The following is a 25,437-nucleotide window of genomic DNA, read 5'->3' as shown; positions in this document are numbered from 1 at the left end:
ATATCCCTCCATATAACCCAATACCCCCCCATACCCCTATACCCCCCTATACCCCCATAACCCCTATATCCTCCTATACCCCCATACACCCCCATACCCCCATATCCCCCAATACCCCCTATTCCCCCATGTCCCCCCTATACCCCCATAACCCCCTATACCCCCCATACCCCTATACCCCTCATATAACCCAATACCCCCCCATACCCCTATACCACCCTATACCCCTATACCCCCCCATATGCCTTTATCCCCCCATACACCCCCATAGCCCTGTATCCCCCAATACCCCTTATACCCCCCCATACCCCCATACCCCCCATATCCCCCCATACCCCCCCATACCCCTATACCCCCCCATACCCCCATATCCCCATACACCCCCACATCCCCCCTATACCCCTACACCCCCCTATACCCCCATATCTCCCCATACCCCCCATAGCCCCCATATCCCCCCATACCTCCCCTCACCCCCATACCCCCCTATACCTCCACAATCCCCCTATACCCCCATAACCCCTATACCCCCCATATCCCCCCATATCCCCCCATATACTTACTCCCTCCCATAGCCCCCTTACCCCCCTATATCCCCACACCCCTGTCACTCCCTATATATCCCCTATACCCCCATAACCCCCTATATCCCCTATATCCCCCAATACCCCTATACCCCCCATATCCCCCTATATCCCCCCCCACTCCTATACTCCCCATACCCCCCCAATACCCCCTATATCCCCCTATACCCCCCTATCCCCCCATATCCCCTATATCCCCCTATACCCCTCATATAACCCAATACCCCCCCCATACCCCATATCCCCCCATACCCCCCTATACCCCCATATCCCCCATATCCCCCATATCCCCCCATGCCCCCTATACCCCCATAACCCCCTATACCCCCTAATAGCCCCATATGCCCCCATACCCCCATACCCCCCCATACCCCCACAGCCCTCCATATAACACAATACCCCCATAACCCCCTATACCCCCCTATACCCCCATAACCCCTATATCCCCCTATACCCCCCCATACCCCTATACCCCCTATATCCCCTATATCCCCTATATCCCCTATATCCCCCTATACCCCCTTATATCCCCTATACCCCCTATATCCCCATAGGAGTCCCGTGCCCGCCAGCAGCAGCTCAGTGCCCAGCTGCTCAGTGAGACAGCCATGGCTTCCCCATATCCCCCCATACCCCTATACCCCCTATACCCCCATATCCCCCCATACCCCCATACCCCCCATATCCCCTATACCCCTCATATAACCCAATACCCCCCTATACCCCTATACCCCCCAATAGCCCAATACCCCCATATCCCCCCATACCCCTCATATAACCCAATACCCCCCTATACCCCTATACCCCCCAATAGCCCAATACCTCCATACCCCCCATATCCCCCCATATCGCCCCATAGCCCCTATATCCCCCCATACCCCCATATCCCCCAATACCGCTATACCCCCATAACCCCCTATATCCCCCTATACCCCCATGTCTCCCCATACCCCATATCCCCCCTATAACCCCCATATCCCCCCATACCCACTATACCCCCACACCCCCCTATGCCCCCCTATACCCCCTATACCCCCATATCCCCCCATACCCCCTCATACCCCCATATCCCTCTATACCTCCATATCCCCCTATACCCCTCATATAACCCAATACCCCCCATACCCCCATATCCCCCCTATACACCCCATACCCCTATATCCCCCCATATCCCCCCATACCCCCATATCCCCTATATCCCCCCATATCTCCCCATACCCCCCATACCCCCCATATACTTATACCCCCCCATATCCCCCCATACCCCCATATCCCCCCATCCCCCTATACCCCCCACATCCCCCCATACCCCCCTATACCCCCCATATCCCCCCATACCCCCCAAACCCCAATACCCACCCTATACCCCCATATCCCCCCATACCCCCCCATACCCCTATACCCCCTATACCCCCTATATCCCCCATATCCCCCCATAGCCCCCTATACCCCCATAACCCTATATCCCCATAGGAGTCCCGTGCCCGGCAGCAGCAGCTCAGTGCTCAGCTGCTCAGTGAGACATCCATGGCTCAGTCCCATATCCCCCCATACCCCATATCCCCCCATACCCCTATACCCTCCATACACCCCCATATCCCCACATTCCCCCATACCCCCCATACACCCCCTATATCCCCCATACACCCCCATATCCCCTCATTCCCCCCATATTCCCCCATACACCCCTGTACCCCCACAACCCTCACCCCCCCTATACCCCCACATACCCCCATATACCCCCATACCCCCATGTCCCCCCCATACCCCCATATCCCCCTATACCCCCCATACACCCCCAACCCCTTATACCCTCCCATACCCCAATACCCCCCTATACCCCCCCATACCCCCATAACCCCCTATACCCCTATTCCCCCCATATCCCCCAATACCCCCATACCCCCATACCCCCCATACACCCCCATATCCCCCCATACACCCCCATATCCCCCCATACCCCCCTATAGCCCCATAACCCTATATCCCCCTATACCCCCCTATACCCCCCTATACCCCCATAACCCCTATACCCCCCTATACCCCCGTACCCCCATATCCCCCCCATATCCCCCCATCCCCCTATACCCCCCCATACCCCTATACCCCCCCATATCCCCCCATACCCCCATATCCCCCCATCCCCCTATACCCCTCACATCCCCCCATACCCCCCTATACCCCCCATATCCCCCCATACCCCCCAAACCCCAATACCCACCCTATACCCCCATATCCCCCCATACCCCCCATATACCCCCATACCCCCATATCCCCCTATACCCCCTATACCCCCCCCCACTCCTATACCCCCCATACCCCCCTATACCCCCATAACCCCCAATACCCCTATACACCCCATATCCCCCCATATCAGCCCATACCCCTATACCCCTCATATAACCCAATACTCTCCCATACCCCTATACACCTATACCCCTATACCCCCCAATAGCCCCATATCTCCCCATACCCCCATATCCCCCCATACCCTCCTATACCCCCCATACCCCCCAAACCCCAATACCCACCCTATACCCCCATAACCCCCCATACCTCTATACCCCCTATGTCCCCCCATATCCCCCTATATCCCCCCATATCCCCCATATCCCCCCATATCCCCCTATACCCCCCTATACCCCTATACCCCCTATATCCCCCTATACCCCCCTATACCCCCATACCCCTATACCCCTATATCCCCCCATACCCCTATACGCCCCCATACCCCTATACCCCCTATATCCCCCTATATCCCCCTATACCCCCATATCCCCCCATACCCCCCCATACCCCCATATCCCCCTATACCCCCTATACCCCCCCATACCCCTATGCCCCCCATATCCCCCCTATACCCCCCTATACCCCCATAACCCTATATCCCCCATAGGAGTCCCGTGCCCGCCAGCAGCAGCTCAGTGCCCAGCTGCTCAGTGAGACAGCCATGGCTCAGGCCCAACGTGACTTCCAGCTGCAGCAGGCGCAGTGCGACGCCGCCGTCAATGCACGCAAAGCTCAGGCTGACCTGGCCTATCAGCTGCAGGTAAAGGGGGACCCCCAGCTTCCTATGGGACCCTTTATTGGGGTCATTGGGATACTGGGAGCCTTTAATGGGGTCTTTGGGGTCTTTAATGGGGTCTTTGGGGTCTTTAATGGGGTCTTTGGGATATCTAGGTGTCTTTAATGGGGTCTTTGGGGTCTTTGGGAGCCTTTATTGGGGTCTATGGGGTCTTTGAGAACCTTTAATGGGGCCTTTGGGGGCTTTGGGAGCCTTTATTGGGGTCTATGGGGTCTTTAGGAGCCTTTAATGGGGTCTTTTGGATACCCTGGGTGTCTTTAATGGGGTCTTTGGGGTCTTTAATGGGGTCTTTGGGGTCTTTGGGAGCCTTTAATGGGGTCTATGGGGTCTTTGGGAGCCTTTAATGGGGTCTTTGGGGGCTTTGAGAGCCTTTATTGGGGTCTTTGGGGTCCTTGGAAGCCTTTAATGGGGTCTTTGGGATACTGGGAGTCTTTAATGGGGTCTTTGGGGTCTTTGGGAGCCTTTAATGGGGTCGTTGGGGTCTTTAATGGGGTCTTTGGGGTCTTTGAGTGCCTTTAATGGGGCCTTTGGGGTCTTTAATGGGGTCTTTGGGGGCTTTAATGGGGTCTTTGGGGTCTTTAATGGGGTCTTTGGGGTCTTTGGGAGCCTTTAATGGGGTCTTTGGGGTCTTTAATGGGGTCGTTGGGGTCTTTAATGGGGTCTTTGGGGGCTTTAATGGGGTCTTTGGGGGCTTTGGGAGCCTTTAATGGGGTCTTTGGGAGCCTTTAATGGGGTCTTTGGGGTCTTTGAGAGCCTTTATTGGGGTCTTTGGGAGCCTTTAATGGGGTCTTTGGGACACCCTGGGAGCCTTTAACAGGGTCTTTGGGGTCTTTGGGAGCCTTTAATTGGGTCCTTGGGGTAGTTGGGAGCCTTCAATGGGGTCTTTGGGGTCTTTAATGGGGTCTTTGGGAGCCTTTAATGGGGTCATTGGGGTCTTTAATGGGGTCGTTGGGGTCTTTGGGAGCCTTTAATGGGGTCGTTGGGGTCTTTAATGGGGTCTTTGGGGGCTTTCATGGGGACTTTGGGGGCTTTAATGGGCTCTTTGGGGTCTTTGGGAGCCTTTAATGGGGTCTTCGGGGTCGTTGGGGGCTTTAATGGGGTCATTGGGAGCCTTTAATGGGGTCTTTGGGGTCTTTGAGAGCCTTTAATGGGGTCTTTGGGGTCTTTAATGGGGTCTTTGGGGTAGCTGAGGGCCTTTAATGGGGTCTTTGGGGTCTTTGGGAGCCTTTAATGGGGTCTTTGAGAGCCTTTATTGGGGCCTTTGGGGTCTTTAATGGGGTCTTTGGGGGCTTTGAGTGCCTTTGGGATACTGGGAGCCTTTAATGGGGTCTTTGGGATACCTAGGTGCCTTTAATGGGGTCTTTGGGGGCTTTAAGAGCCTTTAATGGGGTCTTTGGGGTCTTTGGGAGCCTTTAATGGGGTCGTTGGGGTCTTTAATGGGGTCTTTGGGGGCTTTAATGGGGTCGTTGGGGTCTTTAATGGGGTCTTTGGGGTCTTTGAGAGCCTTTATTGGGGTCTTTGGGGTCGTTAAGAGCTTTTAATGGGGTCTTTGGGGTCTTTAATGGGGTCTTTGGGGGCTTTAATGGGGACTTTGGGGGCTTTAATGGGGTCTTTGGGGTCTTTGAGAACCTTTAATGGGGTCTTTGACAGCCTTTAATGGGGTCTTTGGTGTCTTTGAGAACCTTTATTGGGGTCTTTGGGGGCTTTAAGAGCCTTTAATGGGGTCTTTGGGGTCTTTGGGAGCCTTTGATGGGGTCTTTGGGATACCTGGGGGCTTTGGGAACCTTTAATGGGGTCTATGGGATACCTAGGTGTCTTTAATGGGGTCTTTGGGGTCTTTGATAGCCTTTAATGGGGTCTATGGGGTCTTTGGGAGCCTTTATTGGGGTCTTTGGGGTCTTTGATAGCCTTTAATGGGGTCTATGGGGTCTTTGGGAGCCTTTATTGGGGTCTTTGGGGTCTTTGAGAGCCTTTAATGGGGTCTATGGGGTCTTTGGGAGCCTTTAATGGGGTCTATGGGGTCTTTGATAGCCTTTAATGGGGTCTTTGATAGCCTTTAAATGGGTCTGTGGAGTCTTTGATAGCCTTTAATGGGGTCTGTGGAGTCTTTGATAGCCTTTAATGGGGTCTATGGAGTCTTTGATAGCCTTTAATGGGGTCTATGGGGTCTTTGGGAGCCTTTAATGGGCTCTTTTTGATACCTGGGGGCTTTTAATGGGGTCTTTGGGTTCTTTGGGTGCCTTTAATGGGGTCTATGGGATACCTGGGTGTCTTTAATGGGGTCTATGGGGTAGCTGGGAGCCTTTAATGGGGGCTTTGGGGTACCTGGTTGTATTTAATGGGGTCTTTGGGAGCCTTTAATGGGGTCTTTGGGGTCTTTGGGAGCCTTTAATGGGGTCTATGGGGTCTTTGGGAGCCTTTAATGGGGTCTTTGTGATACCTGGGGGCTTTTAATGGGGTCTTTGGGTTCTTTGGGAGCCTTTAATGGGGTCTTTGTGATACCTGGGGGCTTTTAATGGGGTCTTTGGGTTCTTTGGGAGCCTTTAATGGGGTCTTTGGGGTCTTTGATAGCCTTTAATGGGGTCATTAGGGTCTTTGGGTGCCTTTAATGGGGTCTATGGGATACCTAGGTGTCTTTAATGGGGTCTTTGGGGTCTTTGGGAGCCTTTAATGGGCTCTTTGTGATACCTGGGGGCTTTTGATGGGGTCTTTGGGTTCTTTGGGAGCCTTTAATGGGGTCTATGGGGTCTTTGGGAGCCTTTATTGGGGTCTTTTGGATACTGGGAGTCTTTAATGGGGTCTTTGGGGTCTTTGGGAGCCTTTATTGGAGTCTATGGAGTCTTTGATAGCCTTTAATAGGGTCTATGGGGTCTTTGGGAGCCTTTAATGGGGTCTTTGGGATACCCTGGGTGTCTTTAATGGGGTCTTTGGGGTCTTTGATAGCCTTTAATGGGGTCTAGGGGTCTTTGGGAGCCTTTAATGGGGTCTTTGGGATACCTGGGGGCTTTGGGAGCCTTTAATGGGGTCTTTGGGGTCTTTGGGTGCCTTTAATGGGGTCTTTGGGATACCTGGCTGTCTTTAATGGGGTCTATGGGGCAGCTGGGAGCCTTTAATTGGGTCGTTGGGGTCTTTAATGGGGTCTATGGGGTCTTTGGGAGCCTTTAATGGGGTCTATGGGGTCTTTAATGGGGTCTATGGGGTCTTTGGGAGCCTTTAATGGGGTCTATGGGGTCTTTAATGGGGTCTATGGGGTCTTTGGGAGCCTTTAATGGGGTCTATGGGGTCTTTAATGGGGTCTATGGGGTCTTTGGGAGCCTTTAATGGGGTCTATGGGGTCTTTAATGGGGTCTATGGGGTCTTTGGGAGCCTTTAATGGGGTCTTCGGGGTCGTTGGGGGCTTTAATGGGGTCATTGGGAGCCTTTAATGGGGTCTATGGGGTCTTTAATGGGGTCTATGGGGTCTTTGGGAGCCTTTAATGGGGTCTATGGGGTCTTTAATGGGGTCTATGGGGTCTTTGGGAGCCTTTAATGGGGTCGTTGGGGTCTTTAATGGGGTCTATGGGGTCTTTGGGAGCCTTTAATGGGGTCTATGGGGTCTTTAATGGGGTCTATGGGGTCTTTGGGAGCCTTTAATGGGGTCTATGGGGTCTTTAATGGGGTCTTTGGGGGCTTTGGGAGCCTTTATTGGCGTCTATGGGGTCTTTAATGGGGTCTTTGGGGTCTTTGGGAGCCTTTAATGGGGTCTTTGGGGTCTTTAATGGGGTCTTTGGGAGCCTTTAATGGGGTCGTTGGGGTCTTTAATGGGGTCTTTGGGGTCTTTGGGAGCCTTTAATGGGGTCTTTGAGTGCCTTCATTGGGGTCTTTGGGAGCCTTTAATGGGGTCTTTGGGGTCTTTAATGGCGTCTTTGGGGTCTTTAAGAGCCTTTAATGGGGTCTATGGGGTCTTTAATGGGGTCTTTGGGGTCTTTAATGGGGTCTTTAATGGGGTCTTTGGGGTCTTTAATGGGGTCTTTGGGGGCTTTGGGAGCCTTTAATGGGGTCTTTGGGGCTTTAATGGGGTCGTTGGGGTCTTTAATGGGGTCTTTGGGGTCTTTGAGAACCTTTATTGGGGTCTTTGGGGTCTTTGGGAGCCTTTGATGGGGTCTTTGGGATACCTGGGGGCTTTGGGAACCTTTAATGGGGTCTATGGGATACCTAGGTGTCTTTAATGGGATCTTTGTGGTCTTTGGGAGCCTTTAATGGGGTCTTTGGGGTCTTTGAGTGCCTTTAATGGGGTCTTTGGGGCCTTTGGGTGCCTTTAATGGGGTCTATGGGGTCTTTGAGTGCCTTTAATGGGGTCTTTGGGGTCTTTGAGTGCCTTTAATGGGGTCTTTGGGGTCTTTGAGTGCCTTTAATGGGGTCTTTGGGGCCTTTGGGTGCCTTTAATGGGGTCTATGGGATAACTAGATGTCTTTAATGGGGTCTTTGGGGTAGCTGAGGGCCTTTATTGGGGTCTATGGGGCCTTTGGGAGCCTTTAATGGGGTCTTTGTGATACCTGGCTGTCTTTAATGGGGTCTTTGGGAGCCTTTAATGGGGTCTTTGGGGTCCTTAATGGGGTCTTTGGGGTCTTTGGGAGCCTTTAATGGGGTCTTTGGGATAAGTTTGTGTCTTTAATGGGGTCTTTGGGTGTCTCTAATGGGGTCTTTGGGGTCTTTGGGAGCCTTTAATGGGGGCTTTGGGGTAGCTGGGTGTCTTTAATGGGGTCTTTGGGATACCTGGGAGCCTTTAATGGGGTCTTTGGGGTCTTTGGGAGCCTTTAATGGGGTCTTTGAGAGCCTTTATTGGGGTCGTTGGGGTCTTTAATGGGGTCTATGGGGTCTTTGAGAGCCTTTAATGGGGTCTTTGTGATACCTGGCTGTCTTTAATGGGGTCTTTTGGATACTGGGAGCCTTTAATGGGGTCTTTGGGGGCTTTGAGAGCCTTTAATGGGGTCTTTAGGATACCTGGGTGTCTTTAATGGGGTCTTTAAGACACCCTGTGTGTCTTTAATGGGGTCTATGGGATACCTAGGTGTCTTTAATGGAGTCTTTAGGATACCTGGGTGTCTTTAATGGGGTCTTTGGGGTCTTTGGGAGCCTTTAATGGGGTTTTTGTGATACCTGGGTGTCTTTAATGGAGTCTTTAGGATACCTGGGTGTCTTTAATGGGGTCTATGGGGTCTTTGGGAGCCTTTAATAGGGTCTTTGGGATACCCTGGGAGCCTTTAATGGGGTCTTTGGGGTCTTTGAGAGCCTTTAATGGGCTCTTTGTGATACCTGGGGGCTTTTAATGGGGTCTTTGGGTTCTTTGGGGTCTTTAATGGGGTCTATGGGATACCTGGGTGTCTTTAATGGGATCTTTGGGGTCTTTGGGAGCCTTTAATGGGGTCTATGGGGTCTTTGGGAGCCTTTAATGGGCTCTTTGTGATACCTGGGGGCTTTTAATGGGGTCTTTGGGTTCTTTGGGAGCCTTTATTGGGGTCTATGGGGTAGCTGGTAGCCTTTAATGGGGTCTTTGGGGTCTTTGGGAGTCTTTAATGGGGTCTTTGGGTGTCTTTATTGGGGTCTTTGGGGGCTTTGGGGGCTTTAATGGGGTCGTTGGGGTCTTTAATGGGGTCTTTGGGGTCTTTGGGAGCCTTTAATGGGCTCTTTATGATACCTGGCTGCCTTTAATGGGGTCCCCCATACCCCCCCCATTCCTTCCTTCTCCCCCCCACCCCTGATCCCTTTGTGTCCCTTCAGGTGGCCAAAACGAAGCAGCAGATCGAGGAGCAACGCGCCCAGATCCTGGTAGTGGAAAGAGCCCAACAGGCCCAAATCCAGGAGCACGAAATAGGGCGAAAAGAGAAAGAATTGGAGGCCAACGTCAGGAAACCAGCCGAGGCCGAACGCTTCCGCCTCGAGCGATTGGCTGAGGCCGAGAGGTCGGGACACGCCCCCTTTTTGATAAGCCACGCCCCCTTTTGATAAGCCACGCCCACTTTGATAAGCCACGCCCCTTTTTGAGTGCCATCCTATGTGTGGTGGGGCCCACCAGCTGTGGGGTCATTGCCCTTTTAAGATGGGTGTTGGGGCCCACAAGCTGTGGGGTCATTGCCCTTTTAAGATGGACATTGCCCTTTTAAGATGGACATTGCCCTTTTAAGATGGACATTGCCCCTTTAAGGTGAAGTGGGGTCATTGCCCTTTTAAGATGGACATTGCCCTTTTAAGCGGCTGTTGATGCTCCACCCTCTTAAAGCCATACCCATGTGTGGTGGGGCCCACCTACAGTGGGCCACTGCCCTTTTAAGATGGACATTGCCCCTTTAAGGTGCAGTGGGGTCATTGCCCTTTTAAGATGGACATTGCCCTTTTAAGATGGACATTGCCCCTTTAAGGTGAAGTGGGGTCATTGCCCTTTTAAGATGGACATTGCCCTTTTAAGAAGCTCTATGTTGATGCTCCACCCCCATAAAGCCACACCTATCAGTGGTGGGGCCCACCAGCATTCTCATTGCCCTTTTAAGATGGATGTTGCCCTTTTAAGAAGCTGTATGTTGATGCTCCACCCCCATAGAGCCACACCCATGTGTGGTGGGGCCCACCAGCAGCTGGGTCATTGCCCTTTTAAGATGGGTCTTGGGACCCACTATCAGTAAGGCCATTGCCCTTTTAAGATGGACATTGCCCCTTTAAGGTGAAGCGGGGTCATTGCCCTTTTAAGATGGACATTGCCCCTTTAAGATGTAGTGGGGCCATTGCTCTTTTAAGATGGACATTGCCACTTTAAGGTGTAGTGGGGCCATTGCCCTTTTAAGATGGATGTTGCCCCTTTAAGGTGAAGCGGGGCCATTGCCCTTTTAAGATGGGTGTTGCCCTTTTAAGCTGCTTTCGATGCTCTGCCCCCATTCTGGATGCTATCCCATGTGTGGTGGGGCCCACCTGCAGCTGGGTCATTGCCCTTTTAAGATGGGTGTTGGGATCCACTATCAGTAAGGCCATTGCCCTTTTAAGATCGACGTTGCCCCTTTAAGGGGCTATTGATGCTCTGCCCCCCATAGAGCTGCATTCACGTGTGGTGGGCCCACCATCATTGTCATTGCCCTTTTAAGATGGACATTGCCCCTTTAAGGTGCAGTCTGTTGATGCTCCACCCCCATTCTAGATGCCATCCCATGTGTGGTGGGGCCCACCAGCAGCTGGGCCATTGCCCTTTTAAGATGGACATTGCCCCTTTAAGATGTAGTGGGGCCACTGCCCTTTTAAGGTGGACATTGCCCCTTTAAGCTGCTGTCCATGCTCCGCCCCTATAGAGCTGCATTGATACGTGGTGGGGCCCACCATCAGCGGTGCCATTACCCTTTTAAGATGCACATCACCCCTTTAAATCTTGTGGCCCCGCCCCTTTTAAAGCCCCGCCCACTCCCCAAGCCCCGCCCCCTCTTAAAGCCATACACACCCCATTTAAAAGCTCCGCCCCCTTTGAAGCCCCGCCCCCTAACAAGCCCCTCCCCCTTTTTAGGCTGCAGCTGTTGGCTCAGGCTGAGGCCGAAGCCGAGGCCATGAAGGTGAGTAACTACATTGACCCATAACTGCCCCCTATGGGGGTCTCATTGCCCCCTAAGTGGGTCCTATTGCCCCCTAAGTGGGTCTCATTGCCCCCTATGGGGCTATGGGGGTCTCATTGCCCCCTACGTGGGTCTCATTGCCCCCTATGTGGGTCCCATTGCCCCCTATGTGGGTCTCATTGTTCCCTATGGGGTTGTGGGGGTCCCATTGCCCCCTATGGGGGTCTCATTGCCCTCTATGTGAGTCTCATTGCCCCCTATGTGGGTCTCATTGCCCCCTATGGGGGTCTCATTGCCCCCTATGTGGGTCCCATTGCCCCCTATGTGGGTCTCATTGCCCCCTATGGGGGTCACATGGCCCCTATGTGGTTTTCATTGCCGCCTATGGGGCTGTGGGGGTTTCATTGCCCCCTATGTGGATCTCATTGCCCCCTATGGGGCCCTGGGGGTCTCGTTGCCCCCTATGTGGGTCCCATTGCCCCCTATGGGGGTCTCGTTGCCCCCTATGTGGGTCCCATTGCCCCCTATGGGGGTCTCATTGCCCCCTATGGGGCTATGGGGGTCTCATTGCCCCCTATTGGGGTCTCATTGCCCCCTATGTGGGTCTCATTGCCCCCTACGTGGGTCCCATTGCCCCCTAAGTGGGTCCCATTGCCCCCTATGGGGCTGTGAGGGTCTCATTGCCCCCTATGGGGGTCTCATTACCCCCTATAGGGGTCTCATTACCCCTATGTGGGTCTCATTGCCCCCTATGGGGGTCCCATTGCCCCCTATGTGGTTTTCATTGCCCCCTATGGGGCTGTGAGGGTCTCATTGCCCCCTATTGGGGTCTCATTGCCCCCTAAGTGGGTCTCATTGCCCCCTATGTGGGTCCCATTGCCCCCTAAGTGGGTCTCATTGCCCCCTATGGGGCTATGGGGGTCTCATTGCCTCCTATGTGGGTCTCATTGCCCCCTATGTGGGTCACATTGTCCCCTATAGGGTCTCATTGCCCCCCTATGGGGGTCTCGTTGTTCCCTATGTGGGTCCCATTGCCCCCTATGGGGCTGTAGGGGTCTTGTTGCCCCCTATGAGGGTCTCGTTGTTTCCTATGTGGGTCTCATTGCCCCCTATGTGGGATTCATTGTCCCTATGTGGGTCTCATTGCTCCCTATGTGGGTCCCATTGCCCCCTATGGGGGTCTCGTTGCCCCCTATGTGGGTCCCATTGCCCCCTATGGGGCTGTGGGGGTCTCATTGCCCCCTACGGGGGTTTCATTGCCCCCTATGTGGTTTTCATTGCTTCCTATGGGGCTGTGGGGGTCTCATTGCCCCCTATGTGGGTCCCATTGCCCCCTATGGGGCTGTGGGGGTCTCATTGCCCCCTATGGGGGTCTCGTTGCCCCCTATGGGGCTGTGGGGGTCTCATTGCCCCCTATGTGGGTCCCATTGCCCCCTATGTGGGTCTCATTGCCCCCTATGTGGGTCCCATTGCCCCCTATGTGGGTCTCATTGCCCCCTATGGGGATCACATGGCCCCTATGTGGTTTTCATTGCCGCCTATGGGGCTGTGGGGGTTTCATTGCCCCCTATGTGGATCTCATTGCCCCCTATGGGGGTCCCATTGCCCCCTATGTGGGTCTCATTGTCCCCTATGGGGCTGTGGGGGTCTCATTGCCTCCTATGTAGGTCTCATTGCCCCCTATGTGGGTCTCATTGCCCCCTATGAGGGTCTCATTGCCCCCTGTGTGGGTTTCATTGCCCCCTATGTGGGTCACATTGTCCCCTATGGGGCTGTGGGGGTCTCATTGCCCCCTATGTGGGTCCCATTGCCCCCTATGTGGGTCTCATTGCCCCCTATGGGGCTATGGGGGTCTCATTGCCCCCTATGTGGGTCCCATTGCCCCCTATGTGGGTCTCATTGCCCCCTATGGGGCTGAGGGGGTCTTGTTGCCCCCTATGTGGGTCTCATTGCCCCCTATGAGGGTCTCATTGCCCCCTATGTGGGTCTCATTGCCCCCTATGTGGGTCCCATTGCCCCCTATGGGGGTCTCGTTGCCCCCTATGGGGCTGTAGGGGTCTTGTTGCCCCCTATGGGGGTCTCGTTGTTTCCCATGTGGGTCCCATTGCCCCCTATGGGGCTGAGGGGGTCTTGTTTCCCCCTTTGTGGGTCTCATTGCCCCCTACGTGGGTCCCATTGCCCCCTATGTGGGTCTCATTGCCCCCTATGTGGATCCCATTGCCCCCTATGGGGGTCTCGTTGCCCCCTATGGGGCTGTGGGGGTCTCATTGCCCCCTATTGGGGTCTCATTGCCCCCTATGTGGGTCCCATTGCCCCCTATGTGGGTCTCATTGCCCCCTAAGTGGGTCCCATTGCCCCCTATGGGGCTGTGGGGGTTCCATTGCCCCCTATGGGGGTCTCATTGCATGTAATGGGTTAAACACCTATATGTTATTATAACAATGGCGCCCCCTGGTGGTGGCTGTGTGTAATTACATGTAGATACCAATGGCGCCCCCTGGTGGTGGCTATGGGTTACTACACCTGTATGATAACAGCGCCCCCTAGTGGTGGTGGTGTGTAATTACATATAGACCCCAATGGCGCCCCCTGGTGGTGGCTGTGGGTTAATACACCCATACGATAACAGCCCCCCCCAGGTTGTATTTAATGGGGTCTTTGGGGTAGCTGAGAGCCTTTAATGGGGTCTATGGGGTCTTTGGGAGCCTTTAATGGGGTCTATGGGGTCTTTGGGAGCCTTTAATGGTGTCTATGGGGTCTTTAATGGGGTCTATGGGGTCTTTGGGGTCTTTAATGGGGTCTATGGGGTCTATGGGGCCTTTAATGGGGTCTATGGGGTCTTTAATGGGGTCTATGGGGCCTTTAATGTGATTTAATGCCTTTAATGGGGTCTATGGGGCCTTTAATGTGATTTAATGCCTTTAATGGGGTCTATGGGGTCTTTAATGGGGTCTATGGGGTCTTTAATGGGGTCTATGGGGTCTTTAATGGGATTTAATGCCTTTAATGGGGTCTTTGGGATCTTTAATGGGGTCTATGGGGTCTTTAATGGGGTCTTTGGTGTCTTTGGGGTCTTTAATGGGGTCTTTAATGGGGTCTATGGGGTCTTTAATGGGCTCTTTGGGGCCTGTAATGGGATTTAATGCCTTTAATGGGTCTATTGGGTACCTGGTTGTATTTAATGGGGTCTTTGGGGTCTTTAATGGGGTCTTTGGGATATCTAGGTATCTTTAATGGGGTCTATGGGGTCTTTAATGGGGTCTTTGGGGTCTTTAATGGGGTCTTTGGGGTCTTTAATGGGGTCTATGGGGCCTTTAATGGGATTTAATGCCTTTAATGGGGTCTATGGGGTCTTTAATGGGGTCTATGGGGTCTTTGGGGTCTTTAATGGGGTCTTTGTGATACCTGGTTGTATTTAATGGGGTCTTTGGGGTCTTTAATGGGGTCTATGGGGTCTTTAATGGGGTCTTTGGGGTCTTTGGGGGCTTTTAATGGGGTCTATGGGGTCTTTAATGGGGTCTTTGGGGTCTTTAATGGGGTCTATGGGGCCTTTAATGGGATTTAGTGCCTTTAATGGGGTCTATGGGGTCTTTAATGGGGTCATTGGGCTCTTTGGGGTCTTTAATGGGGTCTGTGGGGTCTTTGATAGCCTTTAATGGGGTCTTTGGGATATCTAGGTATCTTTAATGGGGTCTTTGGGTGTCTTTAATGGGCTCTTTGGGGTCTTTATTGGGGTCTTTGGGGGCTTTGGGAGCCTTTTATGGGGTCCTTGGGATACCTGGGTATCTTTAATGGGGTCTTTGGGATATCTAGGTGTCTTTAATGGGGTCTTTGGGATATCTAGGTGTCTTTAATGGGGTCTTTGGGGCCTTTAATGGGGTCGTTGGGGTCTTTAATGGTGTCTATGGGGTCTTTAATGGGGTCTTTGGGATCTTTAATGGGGTCTATGGGGTCTTTGGGGTCTTTGGGGTCTTTAATGGGGTCTATGGGGTCTTTAATGGGGTCTATGGGCTCTATGGGGTCTTTATTGGGCTCTTTGTGGCCTGTAATGGGATTTAGTGCCTTTAATGGGGTCTATTGGGTACCTGGTTGTATTTAATGGGGTCTTTGGGGTCTTTAATGGGGTCTTTGGGGTCTTTGGGGTCTTTAATGGGCTCTTTGGGGTCTTTAATGGGGTCTTTGGGGTCTTTGGGAGCCTTTAATGGGGTCTTTGTGATACCTGGTTGTATTTAATGGGGTCTTTGGGGTCTTTAATGGGGTCTTTAGGGTCTTTAATGGGGTCTTTGGGGTCTTTAATGGGCTTTTTGGGATCTTTAATGGGGTCTATGGGGTCTTTGGGGTCTTTAATGGGGTCTTTGGGAGCCTTTAATGGGGTCTTTGGGGTCTTTGGGGTCTTTAATGGGGTCTTTGGGGTCTTTAATGGGGTCTATGGGGTCTTTGGGAGCCTTTAATGGGGTCTATTGAATACCTGGTTGTATTTAATGGGCTCTTTGGGGTCTTTAATGGGCTCTTTGGGGTCTTTAATGGGGTCTATGGGGTCTTTAATGGGCTCTTTGGGGTCTTTAATGGGGTCTATGGGGTCTTTAATGGGCTCTTTGGGGTCTTTAATGGGGTCTATGGGGTCTTTGAGAGCCTTTAATGGGGTCTATTGGGTACCTGGTTGTATTTAATGGGCTCTTTGGGGTCTTTAATGGGGTCTATGGGGTCTTTAATGGGGTCTTTGGGAGCCTTTAATGGGGTCTATGGGGTCTTTAATGGGGTCTATGGGGTCTTTAATGGGATTTAATGCCTTTAATGGGGTCTATGGGGCCTTTAATGGGATTTAATGCCTTTAATGGGGTCTATGGGGCCTTTAATGGGGTCTATGGGGTCTTTAATGGGGTCTTTGGGGTCTATGGGGTCTTTAATGGGCTCTTTGTGGCCTTTAATGGGATTTAGTGCCTTTAATGGGGTCTATTGGGTACCTGGTTGTATTTAATGGGGTCTTTGGGGTCTTTAATGGGCTCTTTGGGGTCTTTAATGGGGTCTTTGGGGTCTTTGAGTGCCTTTGATGGGGTCTTTGGGGTCTTTAATGGGGTCTATGGGGTCTTTGGGGTGTTTGGGGTCTTTAATAGGCTCTTTGGGAGCCTTTAATGGGGTCTTTGGGATACCTAGGTGTCTTTAATGGGGTCTTTGGGGTCTTTGGGGTCTTTAATGGGGTCTTTGGGGTCTTTGATAGCCTTTAATGGGGTCTTTGGGGTCCTTGGGAGCCTTTAATGGGGTCTATGGGATACTTGGGTGTTTTTTATGGGGTCTATGGGGTCTTTAATGGGGTCTTTGGGGTCTTTAATGGGGTCTTTGGGATATCTAGGTGTCTTTAATGGGGTCTATGGGGTCTTTGAGTGCCTTTAATGGGGTCTTTGGGGTCTTTGATAGTCTTTAATGGGGTCTTTGGGGTCTTTGGGAGCCTTTAATGGGGTCTATGGGATACCTGGTTGTATTTAATGGGGTCTTTGGAAGCCTTTAATGGGGTCTTTGGGAGCCTTTAATGGGGTCTATGGGGTCTATGGGGTCTTTAATGGGGTCTATGGGCTCTATGGGGTCTTTATTGGGCTCTTTGTGGCCTGTAATGGGATTTAGTGCCTTTAATGGGGTCTATTGGGTACCTGCTTGTATTTAATGGGGTCTCTGGGGTCTCTAATGGGGTCTTTGGGATATCTAGGTGTCTTTAATGGGGTCTATGGGGTCTTTGGGGTCTTTAATGGGGTCTTTGGGAGCCTTTAATGGGGTCTTTGGGGTCTTTGGGGTCTTTAATGGGGTCTATGGGGTCTTTGATGGCCTTTAATGGGGTCTTTGGGATATCTAGGTATCTTTAATGGGGTCTTTGGGGTCTTTAATGGGCTCTTTGGGATCTTTAATGGGGTCTTTGGGGTCTTTAATGGGCTCTTTGGGGTCTTCAATGGGGTCTATGGGGTCTTTGGAGCCTTTAATGGGGTCTATGGGGTCTTTGGGAGCATTTAATGGGGTCTTGGGGGCTCTGAGGTGCCTTGGAGCCTTTAATGGGGTCCTTGGGAGCCTTTATTGGGGTCTTTGGAGTCTTTAATGGGGTCTTTGGGGTCTTTGGGAGCCTTTAATGGGGTCTTTGTGATACCTGGTTGTATTTAATGGGGTCTTTGGGGTCTTTAATGGGGTCTTTAGGGTCTTTAATGGGGTCTTTGGGGTCTTTAATGGGCTCTTTGGGATCTTTAATGGGGTCTATGGGGTCTTTGGGGTCTTTAATGGGGTCTTTGGGAGCCTTTAATGGGGTCTTTGGGGTCTTTGGGGTCTTTAATGGGCTCTTTAATGGGGTCTTTGGGGTCTTTAATGGGGTCTTTGGGGTCTTTGGGGTCTTTGGGGTCTTTAATGGGGTCTTTGGGGTCTTTAATGGGGTCTTTGGGGTCTTTGGGAGCCTTTAATGGGGTCTTTGGGAGCCTTTAATGGGGTCTATGGGCTCTATGGGGTCTTTATTGGGCTCTTTGTGGCCTGTAATGGGATTTAATGCCTTTAATGGGGTCTATGGGGTCTTTAATGGGCTCTTTGGGGTCTTTAATGGGGTCTATGGGGTCTTTAATGGGCTCTTTGTGGCCTTAAATGGGATTTAATGCCTTTAATGGGGTCTATGGGGTCTATGGGGACTTTAATGGTGTCTATGGGGTCTTTAATGGGGTCTATGGGGTCTATGAGGCCTTTAATGTTGTCTATGGGGCCTGTAATGGTATTTAACGCCTTTATGTTTAATGCAGGTGACGGGTGCAGCGCGTGCGGCCGCGGTGTCGGCTCGATGTCGCGCGGAGGCGGCTCAGGCTGCAGCGAAGGCGGCTGCGTTCCATGAGTTCCAGGAGCCCGCGGTGCTGGACATGGTGCTCAGCAGGCTGCCACAGGTGGGGGGGCTATGGGGCGGACATAGAGCATCTATGGGGCGGACATAGAGCATCTATGGGGCGGACATAGAGCATCTATGGGGCAGACCTATAGCATCTATGGGGCAGACCTAGAGATATGGGGCAGACCTATAGCATCTATGGGGCGGACATAGAGCATCTATGGGGCGGACATAGAGCATCTATGGGGCAGACCTATAGCATCTATGGGGCAGACCTAGAGATATGGGGCAGACCTATAGCATCTATGGGGCAGACCTAGAGATATGGGGCGGACCTAGAGATATGGGGCAGACCTATAGCATCTATGGGGTGGACCTAGAGCATCTATGGGGCGGAACTATAGCATCTATGGGGCGGACCTATAGCATCTATGGGGCGGACCTAGAGCATCTATGGGGAGGAACTATAGCATCTATGGGGCAGACCTAGAGATATGGGGCAGACCTATAGCATCTATGGGGCAGACATAGAGCATCTATGGGGCAGACCTAGAGCATCTATGGGGCGGACCTAGAGCATCTATGGGGCAGACCTATAGCATCTATGGGGCGGACCTAGAGCATCTATGGGGCAGACCTATAGCATCTATGGGGCGGAACTATAGCATCTATGGGGCAGACCTAGAGATATGGGGCAGACCTAGAGATATGGGGCAGACCTAGAGATATGGGGCAGACATAGAGCATCTATGGGGCGGACATAGAGCATCTATGGGGCGGAACTATAGCATCTATGGGGCAGACCTAGAGCATCTATGGGGCGGACATAGAGCATCTATGGGGCGGACATAGAGCATCTATGGGGCGGAACTATAGCATCTATGGGGCGGACATAGAGCATCTATGGGGCGGACATAGAGCATCTATGGGGCGGACATAGAGCATCTATGGGGCAGACCTAGAGATATGGGGCGGACCTATAGCATCTATGGGGCAGACATAGAGCATCTATGGGGCAGACCTAGAGCATCTATGGGGCGGACCTAGAGCATCTATGGGGCAGACCTATAGCATCTATGGGGCGGAACTATAGCATCTATGGGGCAGACCTAGAGCATCTATGGGGCGGACATAGAGCATCTATGGGGCGGACATAGAGCATCTATGGGGCGGAACTATAGCATCTATGGGGCGGACATAGAGCATCTATGGGGCGGACATAGAGCATCTATGGGGCGGAACTATAGCATCTATGGGGCGGACCTATAGCATCTATGGGGCGGAACTATAGCATCTATGGGGCGGAACTATAGCATCTATGGGGCAGACCTAGAGCATCTATGGGGCAGACCTAGTGATATGGGGCAGACCTAGAGATATGGGGCAGACCTAGAGCATCTATGGGGCAGACCTATAGCATCTATGGGGCGGACCTATAGCATCTATGGGGCGGAACTATAGCATCTATGGGGCAGACCTAGAGATATGGGGCGGACCTAGAGCATCTATGGGGCAGACCTATAGCATCTATGGGGCGGAACTATAGCATCTATGGGGCAGACCTAGAGCATCTATGGGGCGGAACTATAGCATCTATGGGGCGGAACTATAGATATGGGGCGGAACTATAGATATGGGACTGACCTATATCTATGGGACGAACCTGTATCTATGGGTTGGACCTATGTCTATGGGGCGGCCCTATTGCTATGGGGCGGACCTATGTCTATGGGGCGGACCTGTATGTATGGCGCTGCCCTATATCTAGGGGGCTGCCCTACATCTATGGGGCTGCCCTATGTCTATGGGGCGGACCTACATCTATGGGGCTGCCCTACCTCTATGGGGCAGACCTGTATCTATGGGTCGGTCCTACGACTATGGGGCAGCTGTATGTCTATGGGGCTGCCCAACATCTATGGGGTGGTCGTATGTTTATTGGTGGGCCTTACATCTATGGGGTGGACCTACATCTATGGGGCTGCCCTATGTCTATGGGGCTGATTTTTATCTATGGGGCAGCTGTATGTCTATGGGGTGGCCATACATCTATGGGGCAGAGCTTAATGTGTTTCTATGTGCAATACCCCATAGAGCCACTAGTACCGCTCCATGTATCTCTATAGGTTCCTATAGGTTTCTATGGGTTTCTATATGTCCCTGTATGTCCCTATAGGTTCCTATATGCTTCTACATGTCCCTATATGCCCCTATATGCCCCTATATGCCCCTATATGTCCCTATATGTCCCTATATGTTTCTATCTGTGCAATACCCCATTCAGCCGCCAGGTGTCGCTGTTGTCCATGTATCTCTATGTGCAATACCCCGTACAGCCGCTAGGTGGCGCTGTTCACCGCGTATCTACATGCAATACCCTTTATGTCCACCAGGTGGCGCTGTTTGCCGTGTATTTATATGCAATACCCCATACAGCCACTAGGTGGCGCTGTTCACCATGTACCTACATGCAATACCCCTTATGTCCACTAGGTGGCGCTGTTTACCATGTATCTACATGCAATACCCCATACAGCCACTAGGTGGCGCTGTTTACCATGTATTTACATGCAATACCCCTTATGTCCACTAGGTGGCGCTGTTTGTATCTACATGCAATACCACATACAGCCACTAGGTGGCGCTGTTGTCCATGTATCTCTATGGGTCCCTATATGTCCCTATGTTTCTATCTGTGCAATACCCCATACAGCCACTAGGTGGCGCTGTTTCCTGTGTCTCTATGTGTAATACCCCTTATGTCCACTAGGTGGCGCTGTTCTCCATGTATCTCTATGGGTCCTTATATGTCCCTATGTGTTTCTCTATGTCCCTATATGTCCCTATATGTTTCTATCTGTGCAATACCCCATACAGCCACTAGGTGGCGCTGTTTACCATGCATCTATATACGGTGTCTCTATGTGCAATACCCCATACAGCCACTAGGTGGCGCTGTTCTCCATGTATCTCTATGGGTCCCTATATGTCCCTATATGCCCCTATATGTCCCTATCTGTCCCTATATGTCCGTATATGTCCCTATATGCCCCTATATGTTTCTATCTGTGCAATACCCCGTACAGCCACTAGGTGGCGCTGTTTACCATGTATCTACATGCAATACCCCATACAGCCACTAGGTGGCGCTGTTTGCCATGTATTTATATGCAATACCCCTTATGTCCACTAGATGGCACTGTTGTCCATGTATTTACATGCAATACCCCATACAGCCACTAGGTGGCGCTGTTTACCATGCATCTATATACGGTGTCTCTATGTGCAATACCCCATACAGCCACTAGGTGGCGCTGTTCTCCATGTATCTCTATGGGTCCCTATATGTCCCTATATGCCCCTATATGTCCCTATCTGTCCCTATATGTCCGTATATGTCCCTATATGCCCCTATATGTTTCTATCTGTGCAATACCCCGTACAGCCACTAGGTGGCGCTGTTTACCATGTATCTACATGCAATACCCCATACAGCCACTAGGTGGCGCTGTTTGCCATGTATTTATATGCAATACCCCTTATGTCCACTAGATGGCACTGTTGTCCATGTATTTACATGCAATACCCCATACAGCCACTAGGTGGCGCTGTTTACCATGCATCTATATACGGTGTCTCTATGTGCAATACCCCATACAGCCGCTAGGTGTCGCTGTTTACCATGTATCTACATGCAATACCCCATACAGCCACTAGGTGGCGCTGTTTCCTGTGTCTCTATGTGTAATACCTCATACAGCCACTAGGTGGCGCTGTTTACCATGTATTTACATGCAACTCCCCTTATGTCCACTAGGTGGCGCTGTTTGCTGTATCTCTATGGGTCCCTATAGGTTTCTATGGGTTTCTATCTGTATCTATATGTCCCTATATGTCCCTATGGGTTCCTATATGTATCTATAGGTGGCTGATGCCGTCTCCCAGCCGTTACTGTCCGCTCCATGTATCTCTATATGCCCCTATATGTCCCTATGGGTTTCTATATGTCCCTATAGGTTCCTATATGTCCCTATATGTCCCTATATGCCCCTAAAGGTCCCTATAGGTTCCTGTATGTCCCTATGTTTCTATCTGTGCAATACCCCATACAGCCGCTAGGTGGCGCTGTTGTCCATGTATCTCTATGGGTCCCTACATGTCCCTATAGCCCCTATATGTCCCTATACATCCCTATATGTCCCTATATGTTTCTATATGTCCCTATATGCCCCTATATGTCCCTATATGCCCCTATATGTCCCTATAGTCCCTATATGCCCCTATATGTCTCTATACGTACCTATATGTCCCTATATATCCCTATATGTCCCTACAGGTCCCTACAGGTCCCTATATGTCTCTATCTGTGCAATACCCCATACAGCCACTAAGTGGCGTTGTTGTCCATGTATCTCTATATGTCCCTATATGCCCCTATATGTCCCTATATGCCCCTATATGTCCCTATATGATGTCCCTATATGCCCCTATAGGTCCCTATACATCCCTATATGTCCCTATATGTTTCTATCTGTGCAATACCCCATACAGCCACAAGGTGGCGCTGTTTACCATGCATCTATATACGGTGTCTCTATGTGCAATACCCCATACAGCCACTAGGTGGCGCTGTTGTCCATGTATCTCTATATGTCCCTATATGTTTCTATCTGTGCAATACCCCATACAGCCACTAGGTGGCGCTGTTTCCCATGCATCTATATACGGTGTCTCTACATGCAATACCCCATACAGCCACTAGGTGGCGCTGTTCTCCATGCATCTCTATGGGTCCCTATATGTCCCTATATGTTTCTATCTGTGCAATACCCCATACAGCCGCTAGGTGGCGCTGTTGTCCATGTATCCCTATGGGTCCCTATATGTCCCTATGTTTCTATCTGTGCAATACCCCATACAGCCACTAGGTGGCGCTGTTTCCTGTGTCTCTATGTGTAATACCCCTTATGTCCACCAGGTGGCGCTGTTCTCCATGTATCTCTATGGGTCCTTATATGTCCCTATGTGTTTCTCTATGTCCCTATATGTCCCTATATGTTTCTATCTGTGCAATACCCCATACAGCCGCTAGGTGTCGCTGTTGTCCATGTATCTCTATGTGTCCCTATGTGTCCCTATATGTTTCTATCTGTGCAATACCCCATACAGCCGCTAGGTGGCGCTGTTTGTATCTACATGCAATACCCCGTACAGCCACTAGGTGTCGCTGTTCACCATGTATTTACATGCAATACCCTTTATGTCCACTAGGTGGCGCTGTTTACCATGCATCTATATACAGTGTCTCTATGTGCAATACCCCACACAGCCACTAGGTGTCGCTGTTGTCCATGTATCTCTATGGGTCCCTATAGGTTCCTATAGGTTTCTATGTGTCCCTATGTGTCCCTATAGGTGGCTGACGCCGTGTCGCAGCCCTTATTGTCCTCCCGCCGGGTGACGCTGGTTTCATCCGGTTCCGGCTCCGTTGGGTTGAGTCGGATCCCGACCGAGATCCTGGACATCGTCACCAGCATCAACCACAGCGTCAGCACCATCGGACACACAAAGGTGGGGGGGTGGTCACGTGATTGGGGGGGGGGCGGTCACGTGATTGGGGGGGGGCGGTCACGTGATGGCGTGGTCATGTGATTGGGTCCCCCACCCCCCCGATCATGTGACTCCTTGGCCCCTCCCACGTGACCCCCCCACCCCCACCCCCCCCATCACGTGACACCCCCCCAGCCCCCCCGGCCCCTCCCACGTGACCAAACCCTTCCCCCCGCATCACGTGACCCCTCCCCTTCCCCCCAGCCTCTCCCACGTGACCCCACCCACCCCTCCATCACGTGACCCCCCCCCCCACGTGACCACCCCCCCATCACATGACTCCCCCCTGGCCCCCACCCCCATCACGTGACCTCCCTTCCACGTGACCACCCCATCACATGACCACCCCATCACGTGACCACCCCATCACGTGACCACCCCATCACGTGACCACCCCGTCACGTGACCACCCCTCTCATCACGTGACCGCCCCCCCCCCCCCCGCACCAGCCCTCCCACGTGACCCCCCCTCCCCACGTGACCCCCCCCCCCCCCATCATGTGACCCCTTGGCCCCTCCCACGTGACCACCCCCCCATCACATGACACACCCCATCACGTGACCCCCCCCCCTCACCCCCAATCACGTGACCCCTCCCCACCCACGTGACCACCTCCCTCCCCACACCCCATGTGACCACCCCCGCTCCCCCCCAATCACGTGACCCCCCCCCTCCCCACCCCCACGTGACCCCCCCTCCCCATGTGACCTCCCCCACCCGCATCACATGACCCCCCCACCCCCATCATGTGACCCCCTTGGCCCCTCCCACGTGACCCCCCCACCCCCCCCATCACGTGACAGCGTCAGCAGCATCGGACACAGCAAGGTGGGGGGGCGGTCACGTGATTGGGGGGGGGGCGGGCGGTCACGTGATGGGGTGGTCACGTGACGAGGTGGGGGGGTGGTCACGTGGGAGGGAGGTCACGTGATGGGGTGGTCACGTGATGGGGTGGTCACGTGATGGGGTGGTCATGTGATGGGGTGGTCACATGGAAGGGAGGTCACGTGATGGGGGTGGGGGCCAGGGGGGAGTCATGTGATGGGGGGGTGGTCACGTGGGAGGGGCCAAGGGGTCACATGATTGGGGGGGGGGGGGTCATGTGATGCGGGTGGGGGAGGTCACATGGGGAGGGGGGTTCACGTGGGGGGGGAGGGTCACGTGATGGGGGTGGGGGAAGGGGAGGGGTCACGTGGGGAGGGACAGTCATGTGATGGAGGGGGTCACGTGATGGGGGGGGAAGGAGTGGTCACGTGAGGGGGGAGGGTCATGTGATGCGGGGGGGGGTGGTCACGTGGGAGGGGGGTCACGTGACAGTGGGGGAGGGTCACATGGGGGAGGGTGGTCACGTGGGAGGGGCCAAGGGGGGGTGGGGGGGTCACGTGACGGAGGAGGGGGGGGGCTGGTCACATGATGTGGGTGGGGGGGGTCACATGGGGTGGGGGGGTCACATGGGAGGGCTGGTGCGGGGGGGGGGGTGTGTCACGTGATGGGGAGGCTGGTCACGTGGGAGGGGGGTCACGTGATTTGGGTGGGTGGGGTCACATGGGAGGGGCTGGGGAAAAGGGGAGGGGTCATGTGATGCGGGGGGAGGGGGTTGGTCACGTGGGAGGGGCCAGGGGGGCGGGGGGGGGGTGTCACGTGATAGGGGGGTGTCACATGATGGAGTGGTCACGTGGGGGGGGAGTGGTCACGTGGGAGGGGCCAAGGGGGTCACATGAAGGGGGGGGGGTCATGTGATGCGGGTG

General features: G+C 52.9%; 1 protein-coding gene across 1 annotated transcript in view; it reads left to right on the top strand.

The window, feature by feature from the left end:
* FLOT1 (flotillin 1) overlaps nucleotides 1-25,437 on the top strand; it is a 38,819-nt gene that overhangs the window by 11,855 nt on the left and 1,527 nt on the right. The window contains exons 7-11 of the mRNA XM_085532864.1: nucleotides 3,481-3,633; nucleotides 9,430-9,611; nucleotides 11,192-11,237; nucleotides 17,999-18,136; nucleotides 23,494-23,649. Coding sequence (XP_085388990.1) covers nucleotides 3,481-3,633; nucleotides 9,430-9,611; nucleotides 11,192-11,237; nucleotides 17,999-18,136; nucleotides 23,494-23,649 — 675 coding nt within the window. The remainder of the gene's footprint in view (nucleotides 1-3,480; nucleotides 3,634-9,429; nucleotides 9,612-11,191; nucleotides 11,238-17,998; nucleotides 18,137-23,493; nucleotides 23,650-25,437) is intronic.

Source organism: Coturnix japonica, unplaced genomic scaffold (genome assembly GCF_054131305.1).
Source record: "Coturnix japonica strain WE unplaced genomic scaffold, WE-NBRP24 Scf050, whole genome shotgun sequence".
Lineage (NCBI taxonomy): Eukaryota > Metazoa > Chordata > Aves > Galliformes > Phasianidae > Coturnix > Coturnix japonica.
This window is presented reverse-complemented; position numbering and strand designations above follow the sequence as displayed.